At 45.6% G+C, this 27,674-nt stretch overlaps 6 protein-coding genes across 10 annotated transcripts in view; 5 read left to right on the top strand and 1 right to left on the bottom strand.

Annotated features, from left to right (window-relative positions):
* LOC120952088 (neurobeachin-like protein 1) overlaps positions 1 to 17,518 on the top strand; it is a 64,921-nt gene extending 47,403 nt beyond the window's left edge. For both annotated transcript variants that reach the window (XM_040371207.2, XM_040371206.2), the window contains 7 exons: positions 13,375 to 13,638; positions 13,718 to 15,226; positions 15,330 to 15,502; positions 15,567 to 15,874; positions 15,961 to 16,075; positions 16,176 to 16,353; positions 16,447 to 17,518. In XM_040371207.2, the coding sequence (XP_040227141.2) occupies positions 13,375 to 13,638; positions 13,718 to 15,226; positions 15,330 to 15,502; positions 15,567 to 15,874; positions 15,961 to 16,075; positions 16,176 to 16,353; positions 16,447 to 16,609 (2,710 nt within the window). In that variant the 3' untranslated portion in view covers positions 16,610 to 17,518. The remainder of the gene's footprint in view (positions 1 to 13,374; positions 13,639 to 13,717; positions 15,227 to 15,329; positions 15,503 to 15,566; positions 15,875 to 15,960; positions 16,076 to 16,175; positions 16,354 to 16,446) is intronic.
* The window catches only part of LOC120952095 (larval cuticle protein A2B-like), a 68,707-nt gene that overhangs the window by 9,468 nt on the left and 31,565 nt on the right, over positions 1 to 27,674 (bottom strand). The gene's annotated exons all lie outside the window — the stretch shown is intronic.
* On the top strand, positions 3,324 to 4,401 carry LOC120952099 (larval cuticle protein A2B-like). The gene is made up of 3 exons (XM_040371219.2): positions 3,324 to 3,659; positions 3,738 to 3,939; positions 4,094 to 4,401. Exons 1-3 carry the CDS (start codon positions 3,654 to 3,656, stop codon positions 4,270 to 4,272), a joined length of 387 nt encoding a protein of 128 aa, XP_040227153.1. The 5' UTR covers positions 3,324 to 3,653; the 3' UTR covers positions 4,273 to 4,401.
* Positions 7,022 to 8,246, top strand: LOC120952096 (cuticle protein 7). Its single transcript, XM_040371216.2, has 2 exons — positions 7,022 to 7,198; positions 7,572 to 8,246. Exons 1-2 carry the CDS (start codon positions 7,187 to 7,189, stop codon positions 8,052 to 8,054), a joined length of 495 nt encoding a protein of 164 aa, XP_040227150.1. The 5' UTR covers positions 7,022 to 7,186; the 3' UTR covers positions 8,055 to 8,246.
* Positions 11,758 to 13,231, top strand: LOC120952091 (cuticle protein 21-like). The gene is made up of 2 exons (XM_040371210.2): positions 11,758 to 11,930; positions 12,112 to 13,231. The coding sequence occupies exons 1-2, from the start codon at positions 11,916 to 11,918 to the stop codon at positions 12,829 to 12,831; spliced, it is 735 nt and encodes a 244-aa protein (XP_040227144.2). The 5' UTR covers positions 11,758 to 11,915; the 3' UTR covers positions 12,832 to 13,231.
* Positions 17,820 to 26,087, top strand: LOC120948563 (uncharacterized). The gene is made up of 5 exons (XM_040365029.2): positions 17,820 to 18,003; positions 18,288 to 18,429; positions 18,569 to 19,954; positions 20,163 to 20,314; positions 22,015 to 26,087. Exons 2-5 carry the CDS (start codon positions 18,347 to 18,349, stop codon positions 22,077 to 22,079), a joined length of 1,686 nt encoding a protein of 561 aa, XP_040220963.2. The 5' UTR covers positions 17,820 to 18,003; positions 18,288 to 18,346; the 3' UTR covers positions 22,080 to 26,087.

The raw sequence follows: 27,674 nt of genomic DNA, 5'->3' as shown, positions 1-27,674 counted from the left end.
GTCTTACAAACCGGCCCTAGCTGCTGGCAGTGAACAGGCCCACGATGCTGTAACCACCCTGATAGTGATTAGTTCGCGATCAGGTTAGATCAGGTCGGAAGGGCGATAAGTTATTGCATCCTTTATGATGTCATGCCGCAATGCCGGTTCACGTGTATGGGGTAAATGAGGTTTATTGAGTTATACCTCATACCGGATATGCATTAGGATGCTAGATATTTTAGCGGAAACTGGTCTATCTATTTATATGGAACCATTCTTGCTTAATTATATTCGGCAATCGATTTAAAGAGATTTCACACATCTTTTTTTTATTGCAAAATATACGATCAACTATTTTATTCTAATTATTATAGAACCATTAACGAGGCAAACGTGAGCGTAAATCAACTTTATAAATATTTTCAAACATTATTTTTTTAATAGACTTCAACTGCGTTACGCCACTGTTGTATTTGAATTTTAGAGTATAAAATATTTTAAAGAAAAGAATAGACTTCATTCCGACAGTCAAAAATTTTATTAAGTTGCTCTTATATCATGATCATTATTAATAGGATGATTAGTTTTTGCTGTGTGGAACGATTTATTAGTGGAAACCATACATGGAGTTTCTTACTGCGATCCAGCGCAAAGTCGCCTCAAATGCATCTCCGCAGTTATGTGCACCGCATACTTGAAAGTGCTAACACGTCTGCACTAGGGCGTGGTAGAGGTCGCCGTAGCGAATCATTGCTCTCTGCGCCAGCCTCTCTCTTTCGGTGCACTGCCTTGCAAACAATGATAGAGCAACCGAGCTGAGTGCAGTTTTTGGTTCGCGCGAGTATGGCATCAAGTTCGTCCGACGGATTAAAATGACCTTTCGAAGGATCTGCAGAGCCCGGCTTCCAAACGTCTCCTTAAGGTATTCTAGAGAGAAAAAAATGAATGAAAAATAACCTTCCCTCCGTCGTCATATGAATTTAACACTAAGCGCGAAGCTCCCTCGGAGCAGCAACAAAGGTGCGACAATTTATGTGTGTCCCTTTTTCTTTCCTCTAACACCCTCCCTTGTATGATCCACGTATTAAATGCATGCTACAAATGAACTAGTCCGGCGCGAAGTCTTCAAGTTTATTATAACAAAATGCAACATAGTTGTGTGTCACAAACCGCCGGCGGCATAACGTTGATCACTTCGGTGAGCTTGAATGTCACTTGGCATCGATAATTGTTACAAATACCCCCCTCTTACTTCACACAATAACTAGCCGCTCCAGGCTCGGTCAAGTTAAACTGCAAAGGGCTATGAATTGTAGCATAATGCGTAACGGTTCGTGGAAAATAAATTCAGCATTCAGTGAATAGGTAGGTGTGTGCATGTACCAGAAAACCCAACAAAACCTAAAGGTGGGGTCTTTTCCCTCGTAAAATCTCGTAAAAATACAACCAAAAAGCCTTTTCCATATTATTTAACGCATGCATACAAAAATGCGAACAAACTACGTAAGGAACTGAAACAACATTTACACCACAACAAGCACACCACCCACGGGTACTTTCAGCATTTCACGTGCTCCGTTATTGCTCCCTTCGCGAACTTCGCAGCACAATTTAATCGATATTGCACAATCGGTTGTTTGATGCAGGTCAGTTCGGCGCTCGATCGCATTTATCTGATGCAATATAGAGCATGCTTAAAACAGAGACCCGCTGCTCCAGCACAGTAGCGCGGGTCAGCCCCAAGCACGGTGCGTATTATATTTGGGTCACATTGATCGCGCACAAGGTCGTTTGCGCATGCGCGGTTGCCCGTCACTCGCGTATGTTCTGAGCAAGTGGCTAAGTACATGGGCAATTACACGAGCGCACACTACGCCTTGCACTACGCCTAGCACCGCATTTGGGGGAAATTTATTTATTAACACTTTGATTGCCAGATCATTTTATTGGTTGCATTTTGCTGGGATGCAAATACTTGTAATTTACTCTTGGTGGGTATTAACAATCCTCTTAGGAAACATAACCACGTATCGTACGTGATAGTCAAGGTGTTAAAGGTTAAAGTGTTAAGCATTGTTGCTTATCAATGTTTGTAATGGACTCTTTAACTCTGCGTACTTTCACGGCCTAACGAGTTCGATTTCCACGCGTACCGTCCTCCCGTACTAAGGGTCAACTATCCGATTCCTTGGTAAATAACAGTGTAGGAACCCTAGATGAATATGACCGCTTAGGTTGTTAGGCCAAAAAGAAGAAGAAGAAGTAATATACATGAAACTTGATACATTACTGTAGGCATAAAATTAAAACTGTGCAACTAAATATCCCTTTTCGTGTGGTTTCTGCCAATCAAACGTTGAATATTTTAGTTTGTGACATATAGTGATCATTAATATTCAATGCCCAGTAAGGCGACGAACCCGACAAAACCCATTAAATCCAGTTGTCTTATTTAGTACCAGTGCGTTATAAATTAACTGTTACGCATTTTAGTTTTATGTGATACTTTTTACAAGCTTTTCTCTATTTTTTGTATTTTTTCATATATTACTGCCACGCACTGTAAACCAAACTTTGCCTAGAAACTGCTTATTGGTAAAATTTAATAAAAAAGCAGTTGATTTACGAACGTAAATGTCAGGGGATTTTCAAAAAAAAAACATTAAATAAACAACTAGAACTTATTTATTTTTTTATGGTGCATTTTTTCGCAAGAAAAGCGAAGAAAAAGAAAACTGCATTTTTTAAATTTTGCTATTTATACGGGTCTGTGTTCTTGTGGTAACATTTCTCCGGAACAAAAGACAGTTTAGCTCATTAAGATTGGCTTTGACTTTGACCCCAAAGCATAACCTTCAATTAGCACCGCCGTTACTTCCACATTACTTCCATTTACAGAACATCCGCACTTGCTGTGATGTAAATCACCCGCAGTGAATTGCGCTTATAGACGATCGATCACACTGCAGTTATGCAACAAACCGATCAGCTAATCCTGTGCGCGGTTCCTACATCCGACCATGTTCCATATTGCACTAGGTTTCACTTTTGTGCCGGTGGCCCGAAAGTGCGTCATGCGTGTGTGTGTGTGTCCCGTTTCATTCGTCTTCTTATGCAACAGGCAGTGAGGAAGGAAAAGATGGCCCAAAATGTATGTCTGGTAACGTGTCCCCTTTTTCTTCAGCATATACTAAGTGGCTGTTGCTGTTGTGGTCAAATGTTGCCCGAATTAATTTGCTCGGTGCTGGGCGGAGCCCTACTGCTTCCTCAGGGCGGTCACTCTACGTGGTTATCGATGCAAAGTGCTCCACTGCTTGGCTGGCCGACCCGAAATCGGTTGGCCGGTTGACGTTGTGAATTTTTAATCGCATTATTATGAACCCATCAGCGGTTAAGTGGGGCGCATCGTAGTTTTGACTGTAGTTGGTGGTCTGATTGATTTTCAGCAGTAGCAGCAGCAGGGGGTGGATGGGCATGTGCATGTCACCTTATTAAAAACGATACGTCATAAAGCGGACGATACGGCGGAGGGAGTTGATGTAATGTTTGCTTTATAAACCATTGTCCGATGGTACTGAGGGTATCAAAACCATTTCAAACATTACCCAGTGCAGTCTACTTCCTTGTGCTGTTTGTGGAATCGTAACAAACAACAAAACACACATTTCAAAATGAAGGTAAGTGGCAAGTGCGAAGAGAACACGCATTTAACTTCCGTTCAATTCTGACAACCGAAACTTGTTGCTTGCTTGCAGTTCTTCGTGTTCGTCGCTTCGCTCAGTGCAGCAGTGGCTATGTTCGGAGCGCATGGTGCCGTCGTTCCAGTGGCACCGGCCGTAGCCGTTAGCACCAACTACGATCCACTGCCGCAGTACACCTATGCGTACAACGTGCAGGACGCTCTGACGGGCGATAGCAAAAGCCAGCAAGAGACGCGAGATGGCGACATCGTACGAGGTATGCAACTGCTCGAACGGCTTGCACGCCGCTCGATGGCTTCAGATTGGCTCGATCGCGTTTGTTCGAGCAGATCGTACGCGTTGTGGTTGAAGTGGAGGTTTTTCTTTTTAAATTCTAATCACCAATCTCCCGTTCTTTCTAACTCGTGCAGGCTCCTACTCGCTGGTCGAACCAGACGGCACGCTGCGTACGGTCTTCTACACTGCCGATCCCGTCAATGGGTTCAATGCCGTCGTACAGCGTGGTCCGCTCGTACCGAAGGCAGTCGTGCCGGTAGCGGCCGGTCCGGCCATCCTTGCACCGGCTCCCGTGGCCCGAGTGTTAGGCTAAGCGTTCCAGTAAGATGAACGTCTAATGTAGGATAATTTAGCTCGATTTGCGTTAGCCATCGTTGTTTGTTGTGTTGTGTATAGACTGAAATAAAATAAACGTACCCAATGTTATTACCAGCAAAAGTAGCCATGCAGAATGGTTTGTTCGTTTATTCGTAAACATTTACGTCGGCAATTTGCCACGCGCTCAAGGTTGTCTCGGCCATCGGAACGAAAGTTGTAGTATTGATTCTACCAACTAGGGATGTTTTGGCTAATTAGCTGGAGATATACATTGATTTGGCCTGCAGTTTATTGGATGTGGCGCAATATTGCACATCCATTTACGCTAAAGCTTATGATTTAAAGCTCTTTGATCGTGCCCGTAATCATGTGCTGTGAAAATGAGTGATTACTGGTTACGCAAAACTAATGCACAGACATGAAAGCGCTTTGAAATTGAATTATTTATATTTCATTGTGCCATGTGTGACAATATTTTTCGGTTCAAGTTGTTTGATCGGTTTAATAAAAAAGCTTTCTGTTTACTTAATCAAATCAGCATCATTTCTTGCTATGTTAGCTTTGATGATCTGCTGGCCAGAACGAAAAAGCATGCTGATTATGTTACACGGGTGTCGTGCGCTAAGAAAGCTTCAAACAAATCTGCCCTGTCCGTACAAAATGATCCGTCACTTAAAGCTCTCGTGCGAAAGTAGAGAAACGAACAAACGAGTCAATTAAAATAATACTAAGAACGATCTCAATTCGCACGCCACATCTCGATACACATACAGACACGCATTACGCAACGGTTTGCCGGCGCAAGATCAACGAAACTGGATATCCCGCCAGCGTACGGAATCTAACGAAACACCAACCGGCATGCCATTCTTGTACCGCGACCACCGCAACAGCAACCGACCATCCTGCCTCATCCTCCTCCTCGGCGCACTTTTTTTTCTTCTGCCCATTGACGTTCTGCTCCTACATCGAAGCCATGCTAGGGCTGCGTTGTCGATCGATCGAACAGGCAAGAGCGAGCGCGCGCGCGCTCGCGCCCGCCTTCCAAACGGTTGATGAACCGTGTAGAGGAGGTCGGAGCGGATGGAGGCCTTCGAGCGCTTTCCGTGCTCGGTCGGTCGGTGAAATAATTCAAGAATACATGATTTAATTAATCCCGCTTTATGCGCACACACCAGCCTTTGCCGCGATCGCACCAGCAAGACGACCACCACGCTAGGTGGTTGGCACGAGGAACTGAATGGGACTGAAGTGTGTAGCCGTGGGAGAAGGGTGAGGGTGAAAAGTAAAAAAAAGCGTTTAACTAGTTCACCGTGTCAATTTTGTGACGTTCTGTGCAAGATTGTTGAACTAATTCAGAGACCATGCTTGGGCTAGCCGGGCTGAGCTAACCGGAGTATTGGGAAACACGCCGCTCGAGCTGCGTCCGCTCGATCAGCTGTTTACCAGTGCCGGGCGTGTGCGTGTGTGTGTGTGTCTGTGTCTGTGTAATTGAACCTGTCTGGTCCAGTTCGCTCCTGCCTGGCCAGTAGTAGCCACCTCAGGTGCGCACGGTGACAAAACTATTCCATTGACGAGTGGAGAAGACCGTTTGTGATCGCGGTCAGTTTGTTGCCGGTGTTGAAGGGTAAATGCGCAGGAATGGGAGTGTGGCTCTGGTTTAGTGCTCGTTTTTTCTTCTTTTCTCTTTTCTCTATCCTGATCTCGGCGCAAAAGGCCCCGGTCGAAGGGTAACGCAATGATGGGGATAGTGATTTAATGGAGTGTTTCGAAACATAAATAAATTGATTATGCGATTGTGTGTTGTGAGCCAGAAATTAATCTCTCCAGGCGACGTAGTGGAGGTTTCATTGTTTCGTATATTAAATGTTTTGATTACACTTTTTTTGTTTTGCGTAAGTTGGAGAAATTGATGAAATAGATCCAATGTTTGCACATTGTTCTCTTGTGGTGTAATCTGTCTTATATGGGAAGTAACAGCAGCATTAGTATTTTTAACTAATTAATCCTAAAGACTGCTCTGAACGAATGCTTTATTCAATTTTGCAACCAAATTGATAATTTTGGACAGAAATGTTTAACTTTTATTCTTTCTCTTCGCTGTTTTTAGTTCGTTTGTCAATGAGCTAATAAAAAGGTATATCTTCCCCAACCCGTTGTCCCCATTGATCTAACAACGATCGCCGTAAGATGATCTATTTTACATTTAACAGCCGGCGAAACGGTAAAGCTGTGGGACACATAGGTTTTGATTTTACTTTTACGTCAGCACAAATCTTCAACCAACCTGCCAGAAGGGTTGGTGGGTGTAATGGTGGTGAAAACGGGTAAAGCTTCCTCCGCATGCGACAAATACCACAAGCACGACGTGGTGGTAGAAATGTGCCTGGCATGTGTGGTGCACGAAAAAACAACCCTCCACCGAACGAAAGGGAAAACAAGTGCCACGGTCGGTCCAACGAGATCCATCGCCCTTTCTCCCCCACCCTCTGCCAGCTAAGCGAGGGGACAACAAGCCAAGCTTAAGTGACCTGCCAGGGCCGCGCGGCCTGTGCACACGTGTGCACAGGAGGTGACCGTTTTTTTTTCTGCTGCTCTCCATCCATCGTCCATCCATCCAATCCTCCTCCTCCACAGGTTCTATCAATCTCTGTGTGGCGCAGCATCCGCCCGAGAGCCGTACACGTCGGTCCGTACTGGTATGGTGTGTATTTATAGGAGCGCACCGATCGTCCTGAAGTCATACCAAAGAACAACCTTGGCTGAAGAACATCTCAAACCGGAGCCGATCGGCAGAGATCAAGATCCTCGGCGCGTGCAGCTCAGTGTGCAATATCGTACCGCGTGTGTTTTTGTGTGCTGTTTAAGTGCATTCTGTTGAAGCGAGTGGTGTGATAAGACTACACAAAATGATTTCAAAGGTGAATAGAAGGATAGCAATATTTAGGTTTTAGATTTTGAACGTGTTAAAGTGCTTGAGATAGTAGAACTAATAGTTAAACTAATTCTTAAAATTGCACAAAGTAAAGAGAAATACTGGAAGTTCTTTGATTTCAACATTTGTCCCTTAGCATGAAGGAGTAGAATTGTGTTTTCTTATTCCCGAGATTATTCCGGCCTATATTTTTTTAAATATTTATCAAACTTTTAGTACACTTTTTGCTAATAAAGAAAGGAATGATAAGCGGTAGAATGTTTAAAGACGACAGAACGATAGGGACAAAGAAATGTAAGACATCTCTCTACATCAGCACATGTCGTTCAACGTTGCCCGCGCTTAATCTCCTTTCCCAGGTACTTCTCGTTGCTTCCCTGGTAGCGGCATCGGTCGCAGCACCCGTCTATGGACCACTCTCGTACGGCCCGGCCCTGTCGTACGGTTATGCGGCGAAAGCCATCCAACCCCTGCACACGGTAGCGGCCGCCCCAGTCCTACACGCGCCAGCCATCGCCGTAGCGGCCGCACCGGTCCTCAAGCACGTGGAAGCGTACGATCCGAACCCGCACTACAGCTTCAGCTACGGCGTGTCGGACCCGCACACCGGCGACTCGAAGCACGCGGAAGAAACGCTCTCGAACGGTGTCGTGCACGGTAGCTACTCCCTCACCGAGCCGGACGGTACCATCCGCAAGGTGACGTACACGGCCGACAAGATCCACGGGTTCAATGCCGTCGTCGAGAAGAGCGGCCATGCCATCCACACGGCACCGGTGCTGAAGAAGGTGGTCGCTGCGGCCCCGCTGGTACATGCGGCCCTGCCGTACTACCATCACTAGGCGTGGATGGATTTGGCGAAAGCTGCACGAATCAATGCTGTAGATAACGCTCTCTCTCACACACAGACACACATTAGCTTTAGGCGCCAACCAAGGGCGCGCACTCACCCTCTCTGTTTAGTAATTGCAATTACGATAGTGAAATGGTTAAGCAAGTTAAATAAAATAAACAAAAAAATAAGAACACCAGTACATACACGTAAAGTAGTCGTTAAAGCCCAGCTTTCCATACCTTCTTGCGGGACCGATGCAAGAGGGGAAATATGGAGCATCATCGAATTAGTGTCGTTTTTTGTACCCTTTAATTCAATAGGCGTGAAATAATTCACTCCCTTTTATCTGTCCTCTTTCTTCTCAATAAAAAAAGATTTCACAGATAAAAACCCAAAGCAAAAGGTGTTATTATGGCGGGGTGGAGTCGATAGCATGTACTTCACACCAAGCTACAATGCAAACGCATGCATGCTAACGTGCATCGCATTTGTGATGAGCCATTAGTCGTGCGGCTTTAGCCAAACGGTTGCACAAGAACGGTGCACAATGTCTTAATTATGCTTCTTATTGCGAGACACCGATCATCGTCCGTTCCTTGTTGGCTACAGCTTCACTTTCCCATGGCCTAGCTGTGCGTTTTTGTCTTTCGTAGAACGATGACTGCCACGGGAGTCCGCTGAACCGGGTAGAATGTCGGGGAGCCCCCATTTCGCTCGAGATGGGTTTTGCCACACGCGTTAGGAGTTGGTCTTGCAACAGCAGCAGCAACAACCTCGTCGTCCGGAGCCCCGTTTTAGGTGTAATTAACCCTTTGCAGCACAAACGTTGCGCAAAAATGTCGCTCAACTGACCGGCCGTCGGTTGTTGTCCGTCGCTCACAATTAGGTCGATACGATCAGAGGGCTCACCGGGCTTGCGCACGAGGCGCTCTTTCAAGCGAACCGGTAGGCTGGGACGCGCTTGACGCACGACTGACGTACGCGATCCGCGAACCCATAAGCAGCAGGTACCGGTTCTTGCTTATATAGAGGATCGATGGTGCGATCGAGCCCGTCAGACGATTTGATCGTGTTGCCGTGAATATCCTCCGGAATTTATGCGCCCTCTCTGTCACATTGCTGGCCATTGCTACTTGCCCACGGGTGGACGAGGACGAGTGATGCGGTGGTATTGCTACCAACGCCAATAACCAGCGCTAGCCTCCTGCTTACTTTACGCAATGTGCGCACTAACCGTCGTTAAAGCTGCGTGACCACGCATGGCCACACTAGACGACATTGCCACCGTTGCTATGCCCGCACTGCCCCCCACACCCCCGCACCCCTATGTACTGTACATGGGAAATCTAGGCCATGATACCGGGCGAACTGTTGTGCTGCTTTTACTACAAATTGAAATTCCTCTTCTCATTTCCCTTGGTGCACACCCCCCCTGGAAAGAGCTGGTTGGTAAATTCGTATGCGGTGATCGAAAATTCATTACCATTCCGTTTGGATTTATCGCACGTCGTCGCATCTATATGAATGACAATTCACTTTCAATATGGTGCGTCCTGTTCGGTGCGCATGTGGGGCGATCCCGCGATGACACCAGCAACATGGAACAGCCCCGGGAACTAGGGTGGAAAAGTTTGCGAACCAAACCCGTCGTTTGATGAGCGGTTTGATGAGCGAATTTGGTTCGCAACAAACGCTTTCAAAAATATCTCGATGACTCAGTAAATCGATGTGACTTATGGAACGTCCGTTGATGGATGTAAAGCTATGCTTAATTAACTACACGAAAGCCTGACTTGTTATGCATAGCCATGTCAATTTGTTTGATAGTTTTTGCTTCTTGATAAGAGGATTTCATTTGTTGACCGACAAAGTAAGCAAATACTCATACTCTGTATCGATGGGATCGAATTAGTAACAAACTAACTATTTCTGAAAAAAATTGGAGAGTAAATACAATTTGTAAATAATAAAAATGAGTTCTTCTTCTTCTTTTGGCTCAACACAACCGTTGTCGGTCAGGTCAAGGCCTGTCTTATACCACTTGTCGGGTTGACTTTCAGTGACTTTTAGATAACCCCCATTACAGGATAGTCAATCCTACGTATGGCGGCACGGTCTATTTGGGGCTTGAACCCATCACGGGCATGTTGCTAAGTCGTGCGAGTCAACGACTGTACCACGAGACCGACTTAAAGTTATGCTAATATAGCCCATACCAGTTCAGCACAAAGTATAGCTGTTTTATTAAGTAACATTATAAAATTGGCTTTCACCATGCAGTACATCAAATTGGCTACGGTCAAAGATCATGGAAGTGATCATGTTCGTATAATGATATTGTTCTATTTGGCGTAACGTCCTACGTGGACATGCCGGCGTATACAATACAGACTTTCGAAACTAATTTCATAATATTACGCAGCTGGATAGTCCGTCCTTGCGCCTACGGGGTGACGACGGTCCATATGAGGCCTGAACCCATGACGGACATGCTATTTAGCCGTACGAGTTGACGACTGCACCAGGGATCCGCCCTGTTCTGTAATGATACGGTTGGCGATATATACGATGTTGTGTACATAGCTTCTTAAGCAAACCATGCGAATGATTATTGCTCATACGGTCGTATATCGTGGATTCAAGTGAAGTGGGAATAGAATTGGAATATTTGCCTAGTAACCAGTTCCTTCCCAGTACTTGCTTATGATCCAATGCATGGAAGGCCTTTGCTGTCAGGAGGAATGGGACGTTCGGCATGGAAATCTCCCACCGGTATTGTCCTTTTTAATTAGATTTTGGTCTTATTTGTATGTTTTTGTTTGTTTTGCTCGCACTACTCAATCCTACCTATGTAATGGTGAGTCGTATGGGAATCAAAATATGTTCGGTTTTGTATCATTCAGTGTGACTTTCTTTAGGCACTAAAACGGAATGTAACGCTAGTCAAACCGATATTATATACGATCAAACAGTAACAGATTCATAGCTATCAATTAAGCAATACGTCGCCGGCTAAAATGTAATGTTAAATCATAAAACGACAACCCTAAGATAGAGCTTAATGGTATGAATTTCAACAATGCAAACTCTAACTGTTTGATGTATGACGCTGCCGCCTATTATGCTGGCTGTCATACGCTGTCCAACTAATGAATCATTAGCCACGTTACTTAACCACCATCGACGGCCTTGAATTGTTCGCAATGTCTCCCCAAATGACCTCGCAGCGAACTCCTCTCCCGCCCATCCCGTCTATCCCTTCTGGGCTAGGATGTTGTTCGGTGCCCTCCGCGTCTCCCTCCGCGTCGTTCTAGCTTTGGGGAAAGCCACTTTCCTTCGTACATGCTGCAGTACAGTGACAACAGCTGGATCATGTCCAGCTGTCTGCAGGCAGCCCTACTGGCACGAGCCCCGATTGGGTACGAGGTGAAGCGAAACTCGAACGCATCGGTCACACCACGACGACAGCGCAGTCAACAGGTACCGCACGAAGCAGCGTCGTCCGCTAGGTTTTGATAAGCGCACGTGCATGGAATCGATGATCGGGATTGTACCGTCACCCGTGTGCCGCCGATGTGCGTGTGGTTGGGACGATCCATAGCGGCCAGCGATCATCGGATGGCCTTAATATGTGCCACCAGGAGCTGTAAAGTCCCAGCGGGCGGAGGGCAGAATGGGCGGGGGAGCGGCGATGCGGTATGTAAATTTGCCGTGTACCACCCGAAAGTACGCGAGGGCAGTGTGCATCGTCGATCGAAATTGGATTTGTGTTTCGGTATAAAAACCATTCGCTACCATCGATCAGTACGTCAGTCAGTTGCGCTTCACCTCACTAAACAGTGTGAAATTTCACCTACCCAAGCCTACAATGAGTTTGTTCAAAGTAAGTGTGATCCCGGTTTTGCCAGCGGCGGAACAAGTGCCTCGCTCTCTCGTTATGCTGTGTGTGTGCCCCAAAAGGCCCGAGAACGAACGACAAGTGTTTCCGGCCGTGTTCCGATTCGATATACCCTGCTGAGTGTTCTGAAACCTCCAACTCTTTTCTCACCCCGTCCCGTCCGTAGGTTGCCGTTTTCGCCGCCCTAGCCCTGTGCGCTAGCGCCGAGCCTAAACCAGATCCGGCGTTGTTGGCCGCTCCGTTGGCGGCTGCGGCTCCCCTTGCCTACTCGGCACCGTACGTGCAGGCCCCGCTGGTAGCTCGGTCGTTTGCTGCGCCGGCCCCGTTGGCCTACTCGGCACCGCTGGCCGCCTACACTGCGCCGGTTGTGGCCCGTGCCGCTTACACGGCGGCTGCCGCTCCCCTTGCTTACAGTGCGCCGGTGGTAGCTGCCCGGGCTGCCCCGCTTGCTGCCGCTGCCTACACCGCTCCAGTTGTTGCCGCTGCTGCCCCGGCTGTTGTTGCTGCTCGTGCTGCCGCGCCGGTCGTTGCTGCCGCTCCAGTCGTTGCTGCCCGTGCCGCGCCGGTTGTGGCCGCCGCCCCAGTGCAGGCCGAGTTCACCGATGCCTACCCGCAGTACCAGTACGCGTACAACGTCCAGGACACGCTGACCGGTGACTCCAAGACGCAGGAGGAAACCCGCGACGGTGACATCGTGAAGGGATCGTACTCGCTCATCGAACCCGACGGTTCGCGCCGCATCGTCAACTACTATGCCGATCCGATCAACGGTTTCAACGCCGTCGTGCAGAAGGATGTTCCGGTTGCTGTGGCGACGCCCGCCGTTGCCGTCGCTGCCAAGACCGTGGTGGCTCCGGCCGTCGCTGCCAAGGCCGTCGTTGTCTAAGCCGATCCCGGCTAGTCGCATGACGCCGTGTACATACAGGACCATCTAGCCCGAGCTCGACTGTAAATAGTGCCTACGCCTGCCAACGCTCACACTCTCTGCCCACTGCTACACAGTGCAGCACTGCACAGGACAACGACCGGATCTGCGTGCAAACTTTGATGCATTCGTTCATTTGTACATAATTTCCACTCTCCCGCTTTTGCTAAAACACCTCGCTTCTACTGACTTCCTCATTTGCACTCCTTCCCCCCCCCCTCACCACCACCCCAGCACCCATATCCTAGCACCTATCTGGCTCCTAAATTCCTTTCCATTCCGTTTTCCCGTATCCAAAATTGTTGTAAGATTGTGACAAAGAAATACAAGAAAATCTGTTTTTGTAATGAATTGAAAATAAGCTGTGTTTTATTTGTTTGTTGGTTTTTTTTTAAATATAATGTTTAGCATTTTTAAGTAATTTTCCCCACAAATTTCGATTGGTTATGCTGTGTAACTTAAACTGTTTGTTTGTTTCCCGCTATTTCTATTTCAACACTATAGAACTAGAGAGGAAGAATATTGGCGTCTATCACACCACGAGAATGTGGCTCGTATGCGCCTGAAGCTGGAACCGGACCTGTACCACGATCCGCATACAGCGGCAGCCAATATGCGCGACAACACGACGTCCTCTACCTCGCAAAGCCGGCGCCTTTCGTCCGAGTTTGGATCGACGTTTGCGCCTGCCGCGATCGGGGAAGAGAACACCGACGACGAGATGTTGCTGCTGGAGGAGGAAATGAGAAACAGCCTGGAGCCGCAAGTGTAAGAACTAGTGCGGCCGCTCGGGTCGTTTGAGCAAACTGTACTATTTCCCCACTCCACATCTTTTTTTTTTTTACAGTCCGGAAACGTCGGGACGGGAGAAAATTGTCATCACGCAGGAGTGCGAGCTGATCACGCTGATGACGCGTGTGAAGGGCCGCTTCGATCTGACAACCAACCAGCTCATGTTCACGGAAATAGCATCGCTGAAGGATGACGGCCAGCGGCACGACTTTAAGTTTCCGATCGGTCAACTGCGCGAGCTGCACCTGCGCAAGTTTAATCTGCGACGAAGCGCGCTCGAGATGTTTCTCACCGATCAGACCAGCTACTTTCTGAACTTCACGACGCGGACGCGCAATAAAATATTTACCAAAATTCTCAGCCTGCAGCCACCGAACATACTGTACGGGTCGGGGCGTTCGCCGGCCGAGCTGCTCAAGTCGTCCGGCCTGACGCAGAAGTGGGCCAACCGGGAGATATCGAACTTTGAGTATCTGATGCACCTGAACACGATCGCCGGCCGGTCGTACAACGACCTCAGCCAGTATCCGGTGTTTCCCTGGATATTGGCCGACTACACGAGCGAGGTGCTCGATCTGAACGATCCGCGATCGTTCCGGGATCTCAGCAAACCGATCGGCGTGGTGAACCCGAAGAACGAAGCGGAGGTGCGCAGCAAGTTCGACGGGTTCGAGGATCCGTCCGGCATGATACCGAAGTTCCACTACGGTACGCACTACTCCAACTCGGCCGGCGTGCTGCACTATCTGATCCGCGTCGAGCCGTTCACGTCGCTGCACATCGAGCTGCAGAGCGGCCGGTTCGACGTGGCCGACCGGCAGTTCCACTCGATCCCGCAAACCTGGAAGCTGCTGATGGACAACCCGAACGACGTGAAGGAGCTCATACCGGAGTTCTTTTACTTTCCGGAGTTTTTGAAAAACATGAACCGCTTCGATCTCGGCGTGCTGCAGATGACGAAGGAGAAGGTGGACGATGTGGTGCTGCCGCCCTGGGCCAAAACGGCAGAAGACTTTATCGCGATCCATCGGCGGGCGCTCGAGTCCGAGTATGTGTCGCAGCATCTGCACCACTGGATCGATCTGATCTTTGGCTACAAGCAGAAGGGCCCGAAAGCGGTCGATGCGCTGAACGTGTTCTACTACTGCTCGTACGAGGGGGCAGTCGATCTGGATAAGATAGCGAACCCGATCGAGCGGGAAGCGGTCGAGGGTATGATTAACAACTTTGGCCAAACGCCGTCGCAGCTGTTGCGGGACCCACACCCGCGGCGATTGTCGCTGGACGAGCTGACGATACGCCTGCTAAAGCTGGAGCTGCGACGCCCGGACCTTACCCTGATTCTCGACCGCGTCCAGTGTACGGCGTGCGATCTATCCACCGACAAAGACCCGGTGGTGTATCTGAGCACGCCGAAAAGTCCGCCCCGGTCGTTTTTGCAAACCAGCCCGGACATGCTGATCACGGTGACGAAATCGGGCATACTGGGCTGCCACAGTTGGATGTCCTTCGACAAGGAGCGAGGCTTTCTGCTCGAGATCGATGCGACCACGCTGAACCTGAAGTGAGTTGAAAGTGGCCCGGAGGGGGGGGGGGGGAGGGTGTTTAAGCGTTCTCTCTTTCCAATGGCCTTCGTCAACCGTGTCTTTTGTCTACTGCTTTTTCAGAAATCGCAAAAAGTTGACCGGCCCATTTCATCCATCGATAACGCTCAGCTCGAAACTGTTCGCCCTCAGTGTGGACGCGAAGTACATCTACGCCGGAGGGATCTGGGACAACTCGGTGCGTGTGTTCAACATGGCCCGGGGCAAGGTGGTCGCATCGGCAATCAATCATTTCGGTGAGTCGCTACGGATGCTGTGCTGCAATAGCGATCGTGTACTAAACGAAACTTCCGTTCACAGATGTGGTGACCTGTATCGCTATGGACAACTGTGGCTCGTACCTAGTGACTGGATCAAAGGACTGTACCTGTGTCATATGGTCGCTTAGTACGAGCAACAGCGTCAGCCAACCGGCCGGGTCTAATTTGCAGCCCAACACGGCCGCATTGAACCAGAACCTGGCCGGCAACGTGGTGGGAAGTGCCAATGTTGTACACCTTACCAATAACCTCACGCCGAAACCGGTGCACACGCTGTACGGGCATGACGATGCCGTGTCTTGTGTGGCCATCATGACCGAGCTGGACATGGTGGTTTCCGGCTCACTGGTAGGTTTCCGTGTTTAGTAGACGAACCCTTGAGGGAGTACGAAATAGTAATGCATACATTTTTTCTGTTTCTTTTTTCTCTTCAGGATGGTACTGTAAATGTGCATACCATCAAGAATGGACAGTTCATCAGGACAATAAATCCCATCGGATGTACGGGCTGCAAGATTGAAGTATCCTTCATTACCATATCCTATCAGGGTGGGTAGAAAGTGAAACAATTGCACTACAAATAAGCAAAGTTCGCGATTTTCCCCTTTATGATGGAGGGTTCATTGGTTCTTTTCCCTCCCACCAACAGGTCATATCGCTTTCTCAGCCCTCGACGATACTTCCCATTCGGTGCACGTGTTCAGTATAAACGGTGTAAGCCTCGGCTCCAAGTACGTGTCCGGTCGTGTGACTGGGCTGACCTCATCCTCCGACTATTTGGTGGTTTCGGACGACGCCGGCGACGTTACGATGAGCCGACTGTACGGGTAAGTAGTGGGTAAGCTATGTGCTTATCTCTCCTCACACTTTTTACCGATCAAAACTGGATGTAATGATGTGCAAATTGGCTCAAATTGCAGGCTAAAACCTATCTTCGACATTCCCCTACACGTCCCAACGCAAACGGTAGTGGGAACGGTTGGCAATACACATCTGTTGGCACCGTTGCGAGATGGCAGCTTGGGCGTGATCGGGATCCAGCAACCGATCCCTTATAAAAAGCACACCGTATTGAACGTCTAATCTTCCAACCTGTAGCCTATATATTATCTGGAAAATCACCTTCCAGAGAAGTTAAGTTTGTATCGCGTCAACGCAAAGTCAGTATTCTTCAAATTGTAGAGATTTATTTGAAAAAAAAAAACAAAAAAAAAACAATTTCCTGCCTGATATGGGATCGTTGCATTAATGGGAGTCAATTGGTAGTCTATAGATGAATCGCAGGATGAGTTATGTGTTAGGCAGTGTTTCGTTAGACAAATTTCTTCCATGTTTATGTTTTATATGTGCCCGCTGTATGCTCTTTCTTTCTTTCGTTTTATATCCATTGAAAGCAACTGGCACCGGATAACGCAAACTACAATCGCATTTCCTCCTCAGAATCCACGAATTCGCAAACTACTTCCCGTCCTGCAGCGTATTGTGACGAACCGTAAACAAAAAGATACTAACATAGGGAATCCTTTTAAAACACAAAGCGTTAAAACGTATGAATATGATGTAGAGTAGTGTCAATGTTAAACGTATGTTGTTATAGCTGATTGTGGTGTGGAAGTATTGTTTTAAAAGTGTAAACAAAAGCAAATTAAATTAAAAACATTATAAAACATTATAACAAACAATGTGCGATGTAACGTCGGGAGAGGAAAAGATCGCTGTTAGCCAATATATAGTATCCAGAGTAGAAGTTTTCTGAACATAAAGCAAAAGTGAGCATTAGTAATGCTATCCCTTCGTGTATCGTGCGTAGAAGACTAGGGAGAGAATTTCGTTTCGAAGATAGTTTCTTTTTCAAGCTTATACACTTATAGGCGTAATCCCTCGATAATAACGATCCATCAGCCTGACAACCCAATTTTTAGAAAACGATATTTTATCAACTACCAAATCCCGTACTATTTCAACATGAGTAAATAAAATACATTTCCACGACTTTTTCTGTTCTTTATTTCTTTTCAATAAAATGCTTTTTTGTAAATCAACTGAGCTTGAATCATAATATAAATTTGCAAGATGCAAACAATGAAAACACATTCACCTGTATCGTGCATAATCAAGCAGTTGAAACGCCCCATTTGCAGTGTTTCAGCCGGTAAGAAAATGGTTCAAAAATATTGTGTCTTTTTTCCAACGTACCCGATCATTTGAATTGGTGGGTTATTTTTTGTGGACCAAAATATCCCACACAAAATTGTTCCTTGGGACAAGCTGTCACGTTTGGCAATGCTTCAGAACTGTTGCTTGGGAGCGCAGAAAAGGAAGACGCCATTTTGAAACAGTGAAAAACCAAGCTACCCGGTTCCGTGTAAAAGAGTTGCATGATCGCTGTTTGTGGTGTGTCTTGACGTGCTATTTGAGTGAATTTTGCGCCCCTGTTTATTGCCAACCGCATTTTATTATATTGTGCAACGAAATAGGTGAATAATGCTTTAATTTTCTTGACTTTTTGTGATGGCAGCTGCGGTGTGCTTTACTCGACGAGGTTTCCCAAAACCGGGGCAGCTTTGTTCTTTCGCCAATTGCAGCCCAGAGAACGGGCCGAGTGAAAAATCAATAAACATGCAGCGAAGGGTGTTGCTTCCATAACAGCTTGAAACAATCTTTGAATAGTATAATAAGCTAGTTTTTGGCGAAACGTCGTCGTGAAAATGGTCTTCGGTAGCATTATCGATTTTTCTATCTTTTTTCTATTCTCTCGTAGCAACCCCTCAGAACGGAAGTGAAGTATCCGTTGCCAAGTGTGAACAGCTTACATAAATAATGATGGATATGTCCGGTCCACCGAGAGGTGGCTATCGTGGCCGTGGAGGACCGCCCCGAGGTGGATACAGTGACCGGGGAAGGTAAGGGAGCATAAATGATGCTGTAAATGAGTCCGACGTGTAATACATTCTTAACTTTGTATCATCTTTCCCTTTCTCTCACACACCCAAACACACACACACATATACCCAAACATACGCTGACACGGTTTTTGTACAGCTCACCATTTCCATTCAGAGGTCGCGGCCGTGGAGGCGGACCACCGATGGGTCCCCGTATGGGTATGGGAGGCGGTGGCCCCCCTATGATGCGTGGACGAGGGGGAATGATGCGAGGCGGCGGTCCCCCAAGGGGTATGGGTGGTCCGCCACGAGGTGGTGGCCCACCGATGTCGCGCGGTGGCCCATACGGCGGCGGTGGTGGCGGCCGCCCAATGGGTGGTCGTTCCAATTACGGAGGCCCTCCGTCCTCCGTATCGAACGGATCGGGACCGCCCGCCGCTATTGCTGCGGCAGAAAATGGCGACGGTGGTAAGGTGGCGGAAACAAACGGTGCAACTAAAGCCGTCTCGACCACCTCGGGCGGTGGATCGGGTGCGGGACAGAGTGGTGGAAGTTCCGGCGGTTCGGGCACCGGTGCTGCCCAGGGCGGTGCATCCGGTGGATCCGAGACAGAGCACATGTCGCCGAAACAATCGATAAAAACGGCCGATTCGAGTAGCTTGGCGGCCGGATCGCAAGAATCGTCGATACAATCCACACACTCGTCTGCACCGTACCATTCGTCTCCGCGCGGAATGTCCCGTGGACGGGGCGGATTTATGTCACGCGGCATGAGTCGTGGCCGGGGTGGTGGCGGAGGTGGATACGGCGGCGGTGGCGGTGATTACGGTGGACCAAGGCCGTACCGCGGCGGAATGGGCGGAGGCCGAGGACGAGGCGGTGGTGGTGGGTATGGTGGTGGTGGCGGCGGTGGCGGCTATGGCGGAGGTGGTATGTCCGGTGGTGGCGGTTACGGCGGAGGTGGTGGTGGAGGTATGGGTGGTGGTGGCGGTGGTGGTGGATATGGCAACGCACCACCCTCCTCTTACAACCCGATGGGTGGCTACGGACAAAACAATGGTGGTCCGGGAGGTGGTGGGTACGGTCAGGGTCCACCGCCACCCCGCCAGTTCGACTCACGCCAGCCAGCGAACCCGTCCGCCGTACCGCCGATCAACAAGCGCGGTGGTATCCCTGGAGTGGGAGGCCCCCCGGGACCGAAGCGTGGACGGTACGATGCTGGCCCGCCAACACGCGCTCTGCCACCGAAGGCTATGCCACCGCATCACGGTGCGGCGGCTCCGGTTCCGTCGTACAGTGCTCCACCCCAGCCAATGGCCAACCACGGTGGCTATAGCGATCCGAACGCGCATGCTCCACAAATGGAACATCAGTACACGCACACACCTGCGGCCAACACTGGCGGATATGGAAACACGGCCGCACCGCAAGCCGGCTACGCCAGCAACGGATACAGTCAAAGCTCGTACGGCAACACGACGATGGCTAGTACCGGGTATCCTAGCACTGGCACGGAGTACGATACCACACACTATGATTATAGGTACATAAACCATTAAAGTAGATAGATGTTTAATTTTGCCGCTTTTTCAGCCAGATGACCTTCTACTTACTGTTCTTGTCCACTGATTGTTATTGTTCAAGCGTGTGAAGCATCTGCTTCTCGTTTCAGCTCATAACAGATTATTCGTTAGTTTAAATTCCTTTTAAAATAACTCTTTTGTGCCTTCTATTTGTTCCACTGTAAATAGCAATACGGCCACATACGATACACGCTATCAGTCTGGCTACACGCAGGATTACAGCCAAACGTACGGCACCACCGCGGACTATAGTGCTGTTTCGACAGACACATACGCCAGCCAGCAGTACGACGATCGCTCCACTGCCTACAGCGGCTACGGTAAGTACGACACAACTCATGCTCCCTTCGTAGATGCATCAATCTTTTCCTCCTTTCCTTGCATTTAAATACTCTGCATTTTCCTTGAACCATGGTGGTAACGTTACCATGGTGACCGAAGCCTGTAGACACTTACTGCGAGCGTGCCAACGCTCTAACTGTGCAATAGTGTCTATCTAATCGGGAAAGTAGAATGATCTTTAAAGATTGTTAAACTAAGAACAGTGAGAATTCGATACCACTTAGCGATTAGTGGTTTATATTATTATTTCATAAAACAAGAGTACATTGTACGATACAAAAAAAAAAAAAAACAAATAGAAGAGCCGGCTCTATAAACCATCGTATCGTAAGTTTTACGACACACTGAAAACAGTGAAAGTAAATTAAAGGTCCGTATAACAAAATGATGTCGATCGCGCTCGATCAAGTAACAAAGTACAAATGTTAGCGATAAAGTAAAGACAATCATTCTATATTATTTCTTGCAACGAACCAATGCAATGATACCAAAGCTATGAGAATCGTGCAATTGTGATATAAAGTAGACGTTACGTGACGATTAGCAGCACGAAATAGTGAACTAAATCCGCATTCGCACTATCGATGCGGAAGGGTAGGAATGCAATGAGAATTAAGTTCGTTTTTTTTTTTTGCAAAAATAATCTATTACCAACCGAATTATCATTCGTAGCAGCTTAGGCTTGGGAATAATTTACATTTTAATGTTATTATTTCATCATTAATTTCATTCTTAAAGAATTCGCGGGGAAAAAACGGTCGTAGTTGAGCTTGAAGAAAAAGAAAATATGTTTGAAAAAAACAGGCAATACGTATGGAGTATTTTGTTGTTGTTAAAAACAAGTACGACTTAAGACGAGAGACTATGACGAAATGAATTGAGCATACGTATGCCAATAATGCAAAACAGTACGAAAAATAACGCGAAAAGCTATTCAAAAACACGATGTGAAGGACGCAACTGAAGGAAATGAAACATATTCAACTCTATCACACATTAATCGAAGAACATATTTTGTACATTTGATGAAATAAAACGCTATATTAATAGTCTTTTCATGCGTTATGTATGACTAGTGAGCGGTTGATCAAAATATATATAAAAAGAGCGTCATTATGCAGTGTTATGTATTAACCGCCATTAACCGCCATGAAGAGAGACAAACTTTAAAACATATCAAGCAAATTCTGCCAAATGAAAATACGCGAAGAATCAAGAATCAAAATACGTACGAAAAATGATAGTTAAATCAACAGCAAAAGAAAACTCAACTGCGATCGTGGGGATGAAGAGGTTTTACGTTTCTTTTAAGTTTGTTAGCCACGTACAGGGACGAGATGATGTAATAGAAGTGGTCTAAATATTTGCGGGATTATTTATCATTTTGAAACATGAATTACGCTATAATTGAATGCTTCCGTTAAAGAACGGAAAAAAATCACACAGACCAAAGTATAAACTTGGATTGATCATTATTTAACCTTCGCCAAACGAAAAGATATATATTTTCTTTACTATCCAATGATACATGCAAACCGCTAATGAAAAATGATTCAATTTTCTTCCCCTACCATTTTCTGCCTCAATTTCCTTTCCTTTACAAAACCTCCCTGGCCTCTTCTTCAACCTATTCGAACCCAACCGACCATCATTATCAATATTTCATTCTTCCAACTAGACGCGCAAGCGTATTCGCAGGGCTACGCCAAAACTGATCAATACGCACACAGCGGTTACTATTAAACAGCTTAATAACCGGCTAATCAAAAGCAAAAACGATACCGCGAGTGCATGCCTAAAAAAGGCAAAGGGATGATGGTATAAGGAATAAGAAGGGTGTGCGAGTGTGTGCGCGACAGAGTACGGAGAAGAGTACACATCAAACAGCAGCTGCCGCTACTCTTAACGCGAACAATAACGGCGCAAAACAGCTTTCAAAGATAAAACTCACACATACACACTCAAAGGCCATGCTGTGCAGTGGGGAAACGAAAACTAAATAGTCAACTGAAGTGTGCGCGCGCGCCTGGGGTGTGCAGGATCAATACACGTCTTCAAGAGAATGAATCCTTTCTCGGCAATCACGCGTCAAAGAAGATAGGATGATAAGCAAACAGTACAGAGTTCTATGCAAAACGCATCTCCCGATTGTGTGGTGTGTAGCCTGGTGTAAAGTGGGGAGGTCCTTCCCTGTGCACTATTACTCAACATGATAACGAACTCATCTATTCAGAAGACCAAAAATTAATAGAGAAAAACGAAAAGAACAATGGTTTTTGCCACATCGCGCTACGCTCCCACACGAAGGGCGTAGAGTTACACCTACCGACCGACAGTGATCGATCATTTACAAGTTGTGTACAGAACTACCTAAACGGAATCGGCTAATGCCGTGGAAAAAAGCCAGCATCAGCAAAAATAGTAAGCAAAGCGATAGTAGGCGCATTATTCTGCCAGCTGGCATGGGATGCTCGTTTTAGCATATTAGTAGTTTAAAAACAAGAATCATAACAGTCGAGTAGTAGCAGTCTCTTATCAGTTTAAAGCAGATAGTGTGAGCAATTAGTACGTAAGCACAGTTCGTGAACTATTGCGCAGAATTATTAATGACATAGTGGGAACAGACAGAAAGAGATACACAGAAAGAAAGCCAGGTATCTATCACGTTTGATGAACAGAAGTTTTGTTTTAAGTTTAAATGTATTCCACATACACACAGGGCGACGACAGGCTCGATAGGTTTAAATAATCTAGCAAAGGAGTGGCCCCACAAGTGGACAGCAGGAGTTCGATATGCGTCTTCATGCAAAAGCGACTAAAATTAGGAAGTTAGCTCAGTGCATGCGCAGAACATTGGAAAACTGCAAGACACAAACGCAAAAACAGGATTGAATTTGTAATAATTTAATTGGTTTTAAATCCCTTTTATTTGTTACAAAAGATCATCATGCAAGAGTTTCTCTTTAAGGTATCCTTTTTTGTTTTGTAAAAGTATGACTAAGCACACAGACTCTTAGAACCCAATAGACGCGATACTAATAAACCCAATAAATAGTGTGATTTTGTTTTAAAGCGAATTTTCTCAAAACAGTTAGTAACTTAGCTTTTTATATACTCAACTGACTTGTAAATGCTTTGAGTTTTTTTTTTCTGACGCCTTCGAGAGACAATTATGTATTTCCCTTTATCTTTCGTTATCTTCCACTGAAATATATTGTGTTATAGTCATAAAAATGCAGGGCTCAGCAGGACGCAGCAAGGCATTCAAACATATTTTTTTGGCTACCACTTAGAACGTAAGCTTAAGGAATAATAATAATAATAATAACAATATAGACTAGAAATTACAGCGAGGAAATTACAGTAGGGATGAGGTGCGTGTTAAGCAAGAATTTTGGCAGGCAACTTACAGCCAATTTGTGCCCGTGCACAGTGCGAAGGGCAAATTACACATCGGAAAGGGTTTAAGCATTTTTGAAAGCAGAGTATTGGCAGTGGTAGTAGTAGGTAGGTAAGGTGAGTCAGTTATAAAACTACGTTTTCTATACATAATTTGACTTTCACTTGAAATGTAGTCGCCCCCTTTCCACGTCATTTAACTCAAAACGTGAAAGATGTCCAAGCAAGTCAAGCAAGTAAAGGGATCAGTTTGTGCAGAGTGTACTATCTTACGGTGGAGCAGCAGAAACGAAAATAAAATGGAAACATTAAACCAACTACACACAACCAACCGATAAAGCTAACCATAAATAAATTTGGTAACACAAACCGTACAGTATGCTTTAGAGGGCGCGTTTCATTATTTTACCTACTACACAAACCTTTCGTAGACTCCGGTATCTCTCAGACGAAATATTTTATTATTCTCATCATTTTCGTGTGTAACGTCCTATTTTGATGGCTAAGGCAGAGGAAGAAAAGCACGTTTTTATGCCCTAAGTCGTACAAAAATCTACAATACCAATTGCTCAAAGCACTGAAAGAAGAGGAAGGGACAGGGAGGGTACACATGGTTATGTGTTGTGGAACATATACATATCAACGAGTACGTACAGGTATATAAGAGAGTTTACCTGTAAGGAAATGAACACTTACCTGTGTACCGGAAGGGGGTAACAAACAGCTCTAATCTCTACATTTCGGTCGGTACCAAAAGCAAGCAACGGCTATGCAAAGTTATGTTTCGAAATGATTTCATTGCATCCTCTTATCTATAGAACCTTCACCGAAAAGTCATTCCCTTGAAAGACAAAAGCTACCTGGCTGTTGTAAAAATCCATCTACCGGGTACCTGCAAACGCCCTAAATCTACAAAAAGGTTTTCTCTCTACCTATTATGCTGTATAATGTCTGTAGACAAGCAACAGGCAAACCTTAAATATGACTTATTTTCAATATTCGTTCGTATTGCTAATCTTATAGCAGTAATTCTTGAGTAAAAAAAAATCGTTCCAATAAATTCCAACGTTCAAAGCTTTACGATATTTAATTAATTCAGTAAATATAGTGTAGCGATAATGGTTAAAACATGTCTTCCCTTTCCAAAATGTTATACAAAACAGCAGATCTAAAATCAGCTCAGCGTATTTGCTGCGTGCTACGCCTTCGTAATTATTAAAATTGAACCAAATTATTAATGTTTTTTTCTAACAAATCCAAGCATAAGAAAGGAGATGAACGCGATGTAATACAACGCGCTAATAGATTATGTGTATGCATCGTAATCATTTGCCGTGGTAAAACCAATCAGTTTCTTTCATTATTGAATGTTGGGATTTATTTTGTTTAAACCGTCATAATATAACGATGAAAATAGAAGACTTGAAACGCCACAAAGGTTGAAACTGAAATATGAATTTGAGTAATTTCACAAAAGATGCGCTAATACGAATGCTTGTGATTAATATGAGCGTGATATGCAATCCCCACTACTAGCAGTGCTTATCTGCTGGCATGGAACTAGAATGGGATGTGAAACCTATTATTCCTGATTTTCCTAAAAAAAATTGTATTAAAATCTGCCATAAACATGTGCCTTTCCATGGGTTTAAGCCATAGGTGATAACGGGGATTAGAATGGGAATGTAACCGATTGATATCCGATTGACAAACAAACAAAAACAAGATGACGAACCAAATCAGAATCTAAAAACAACTGAAAACAATCTGGAGAAAAGAGTTACGAAATGAGAAATGTCTACACACATTGTGTCAACTGCCAGAGATAACAAGGTAATTATTGGTATGTAATATGTTTGCTATTCAATGCTTCTTAATTTACAAATCACAACCACATACGATATGCCGTCCTGTAGTACTTATTCATAGTTTGATTATACACATACGTAAATAGGAAGAACCTCCTCACCACTGCTGATCAATCGGCAACAGCTGAACGGTACACTGATAATAATACCCAATGCACAGTTTGAATATATTTTTTTAAATATGTGATTTTTGCGGACCCATATATGAAGGTGATGGCCCCAATACGGTGCAATTCGACGTTGGTAATTTAAAATTTCGAAAAAACAAACATTTTAGTTCGTTAAAGAAACTATTAATGAGCAACGATATTATGTTACATAAACGAGTACATTACATATAGCGATTATACATGGTCGAATGTGTCTGACTGCCGCAAGGAAAACTGTGTAAATTTAAAAGAAATCGCACAAAGTCAAATACCACAATGTGTGCATTTAAAAGATTATTTATTTTGACTAAACAGTCCCCTATATATACTATATTTCTGACTGAAAAAAAACGCAATCCTGATTGCTGCACCGCTGGGAGAACGCGCATGCGTAGTAAAAAAAATCAAGAAAATATGCTGTACAACAAACAAGCCATAAATTTTGTATAATTTATGTTGAAATTACCAAAGACTGTGATAATGCATCTCTCGCGCATTTGAAAGGATGCTTTATTATACAAAAAGCGATGTAGAATTATAGATTCTATTTAAAGAATTAACCACTAACACGATAATAATAAGACACACGTATATTATATATACGTCGATACATTGTTTTTATATATCGATACGTAAACGATGATACGTACACTGTTGCACTCGTTTGGAATATTTAAAATGATTTGCGATCTTGCGAATAGCTTTTTAAAGTTCATACCTAGAAAGGGTTTACCGGCAATAATATAAGGGGAAACGTAGCTAGCATCCCCGAAGTGGCCATCTACTGGAGAAATCAATTCCCCATGGACTGCTACCGTTAATTGGCTTGGCGCATATGCTGTTTGGGTAAGTTTTGCAATCTAAATATTCTTATTTTACATTAACATACACAAATGATGGTTAATAAAGATATACAAGCTAATGACAAAAAACAATTTTTCGCTAATGTGTTGATTTTTCATTTATTCGAACTATTCTGTGGTGTAACGTAACCGTCGTTTTGAAATGGCCATATCCGCTCGTTTCCGTTATGTCCCAAAATATCCCTTTGGTTTACTCAAAATGTGCTGCGAGCGAAAGCGTTAAATTACCTTTCGTACATTAGGTATTTTACATTGGAAATGGAATTTAACAAATGTATCATTTTAATTGCATCGTACAGTTTTTGTATTAGATTGTAACGTACAGCAAGAGAGATTCAGATCTCCTATTTTAAGCTTTTTAAAAATCATTTACCAAACGAAACCAGTTGCAAATTACCCCAAACGCACAAATTTAAATTTGTACCCTTGTCAGTTTTGGGCCACATTGGCTCGAACTGTCACGGTGCTCAAAATTTCACAACCACCCTGTTCGAGACCATCTGCCAAATGGGCTGAATGCGAGTGTGTGCGTAAGCTTGCTCATGAGAAAAATCGACCAACGGCTATCGTGCATGTGTGTGCGTGATCTTTTACGCCTGTTTTAAGCGTACGATTCGTGCGAAATTGATGATAAATCAAGTGAACTTTATATTATTCGAGATTTTCAAGCTCATTTCTACTGTATTCACATATTTGGCGAACAATTGTGACGTTACGAGATGCAGAAAATAGTCGGCGTCAGTGTTGGACCGCTAATAATACGCAGTGTTGTGGTGTGTGTGTGCGGTGTGCATTGCACGAACACAGTGACCGTGTTGGACGTTGTCAATATAAAAAAGAGCATACGATGGTGAAAAATCGGCCATTTCTAACTGGTGTGCGAAGCAGAGCGGTTGGTGCGTGCGTGAGTTTCTGGGAGCATTGCCGCGCGGGCGCCGGGTGTGTCTCCCGGTAGCACCCCCGGTTGTTGCTGGAAGGGCGTTGCTGCTGCAGCGGCGGCAGCTGTGCGTAGCGTGGCTGGCGTGTGGCAAACCGGCATCGCAGTTCAGTTGGCCCTCG

The sequence above is a fragment of the Anopheles coluzzii genome, chromosome 2 (assembly GCF_943734685.1).
Source record: "Anopheles coluzzii chromosome 2, AcolN3, whole genome shotgun sequence".
NCBI lineage: Eukaryota > Metazoa > Arthropoda > Insecta > Diptera > Culicidae > Anopheles > Anopheles coluzzii.
Note: the sequence above shows the minus strand (reverse complement) of the source record. Positions and strands in the feature narration are given on the sequence as shown.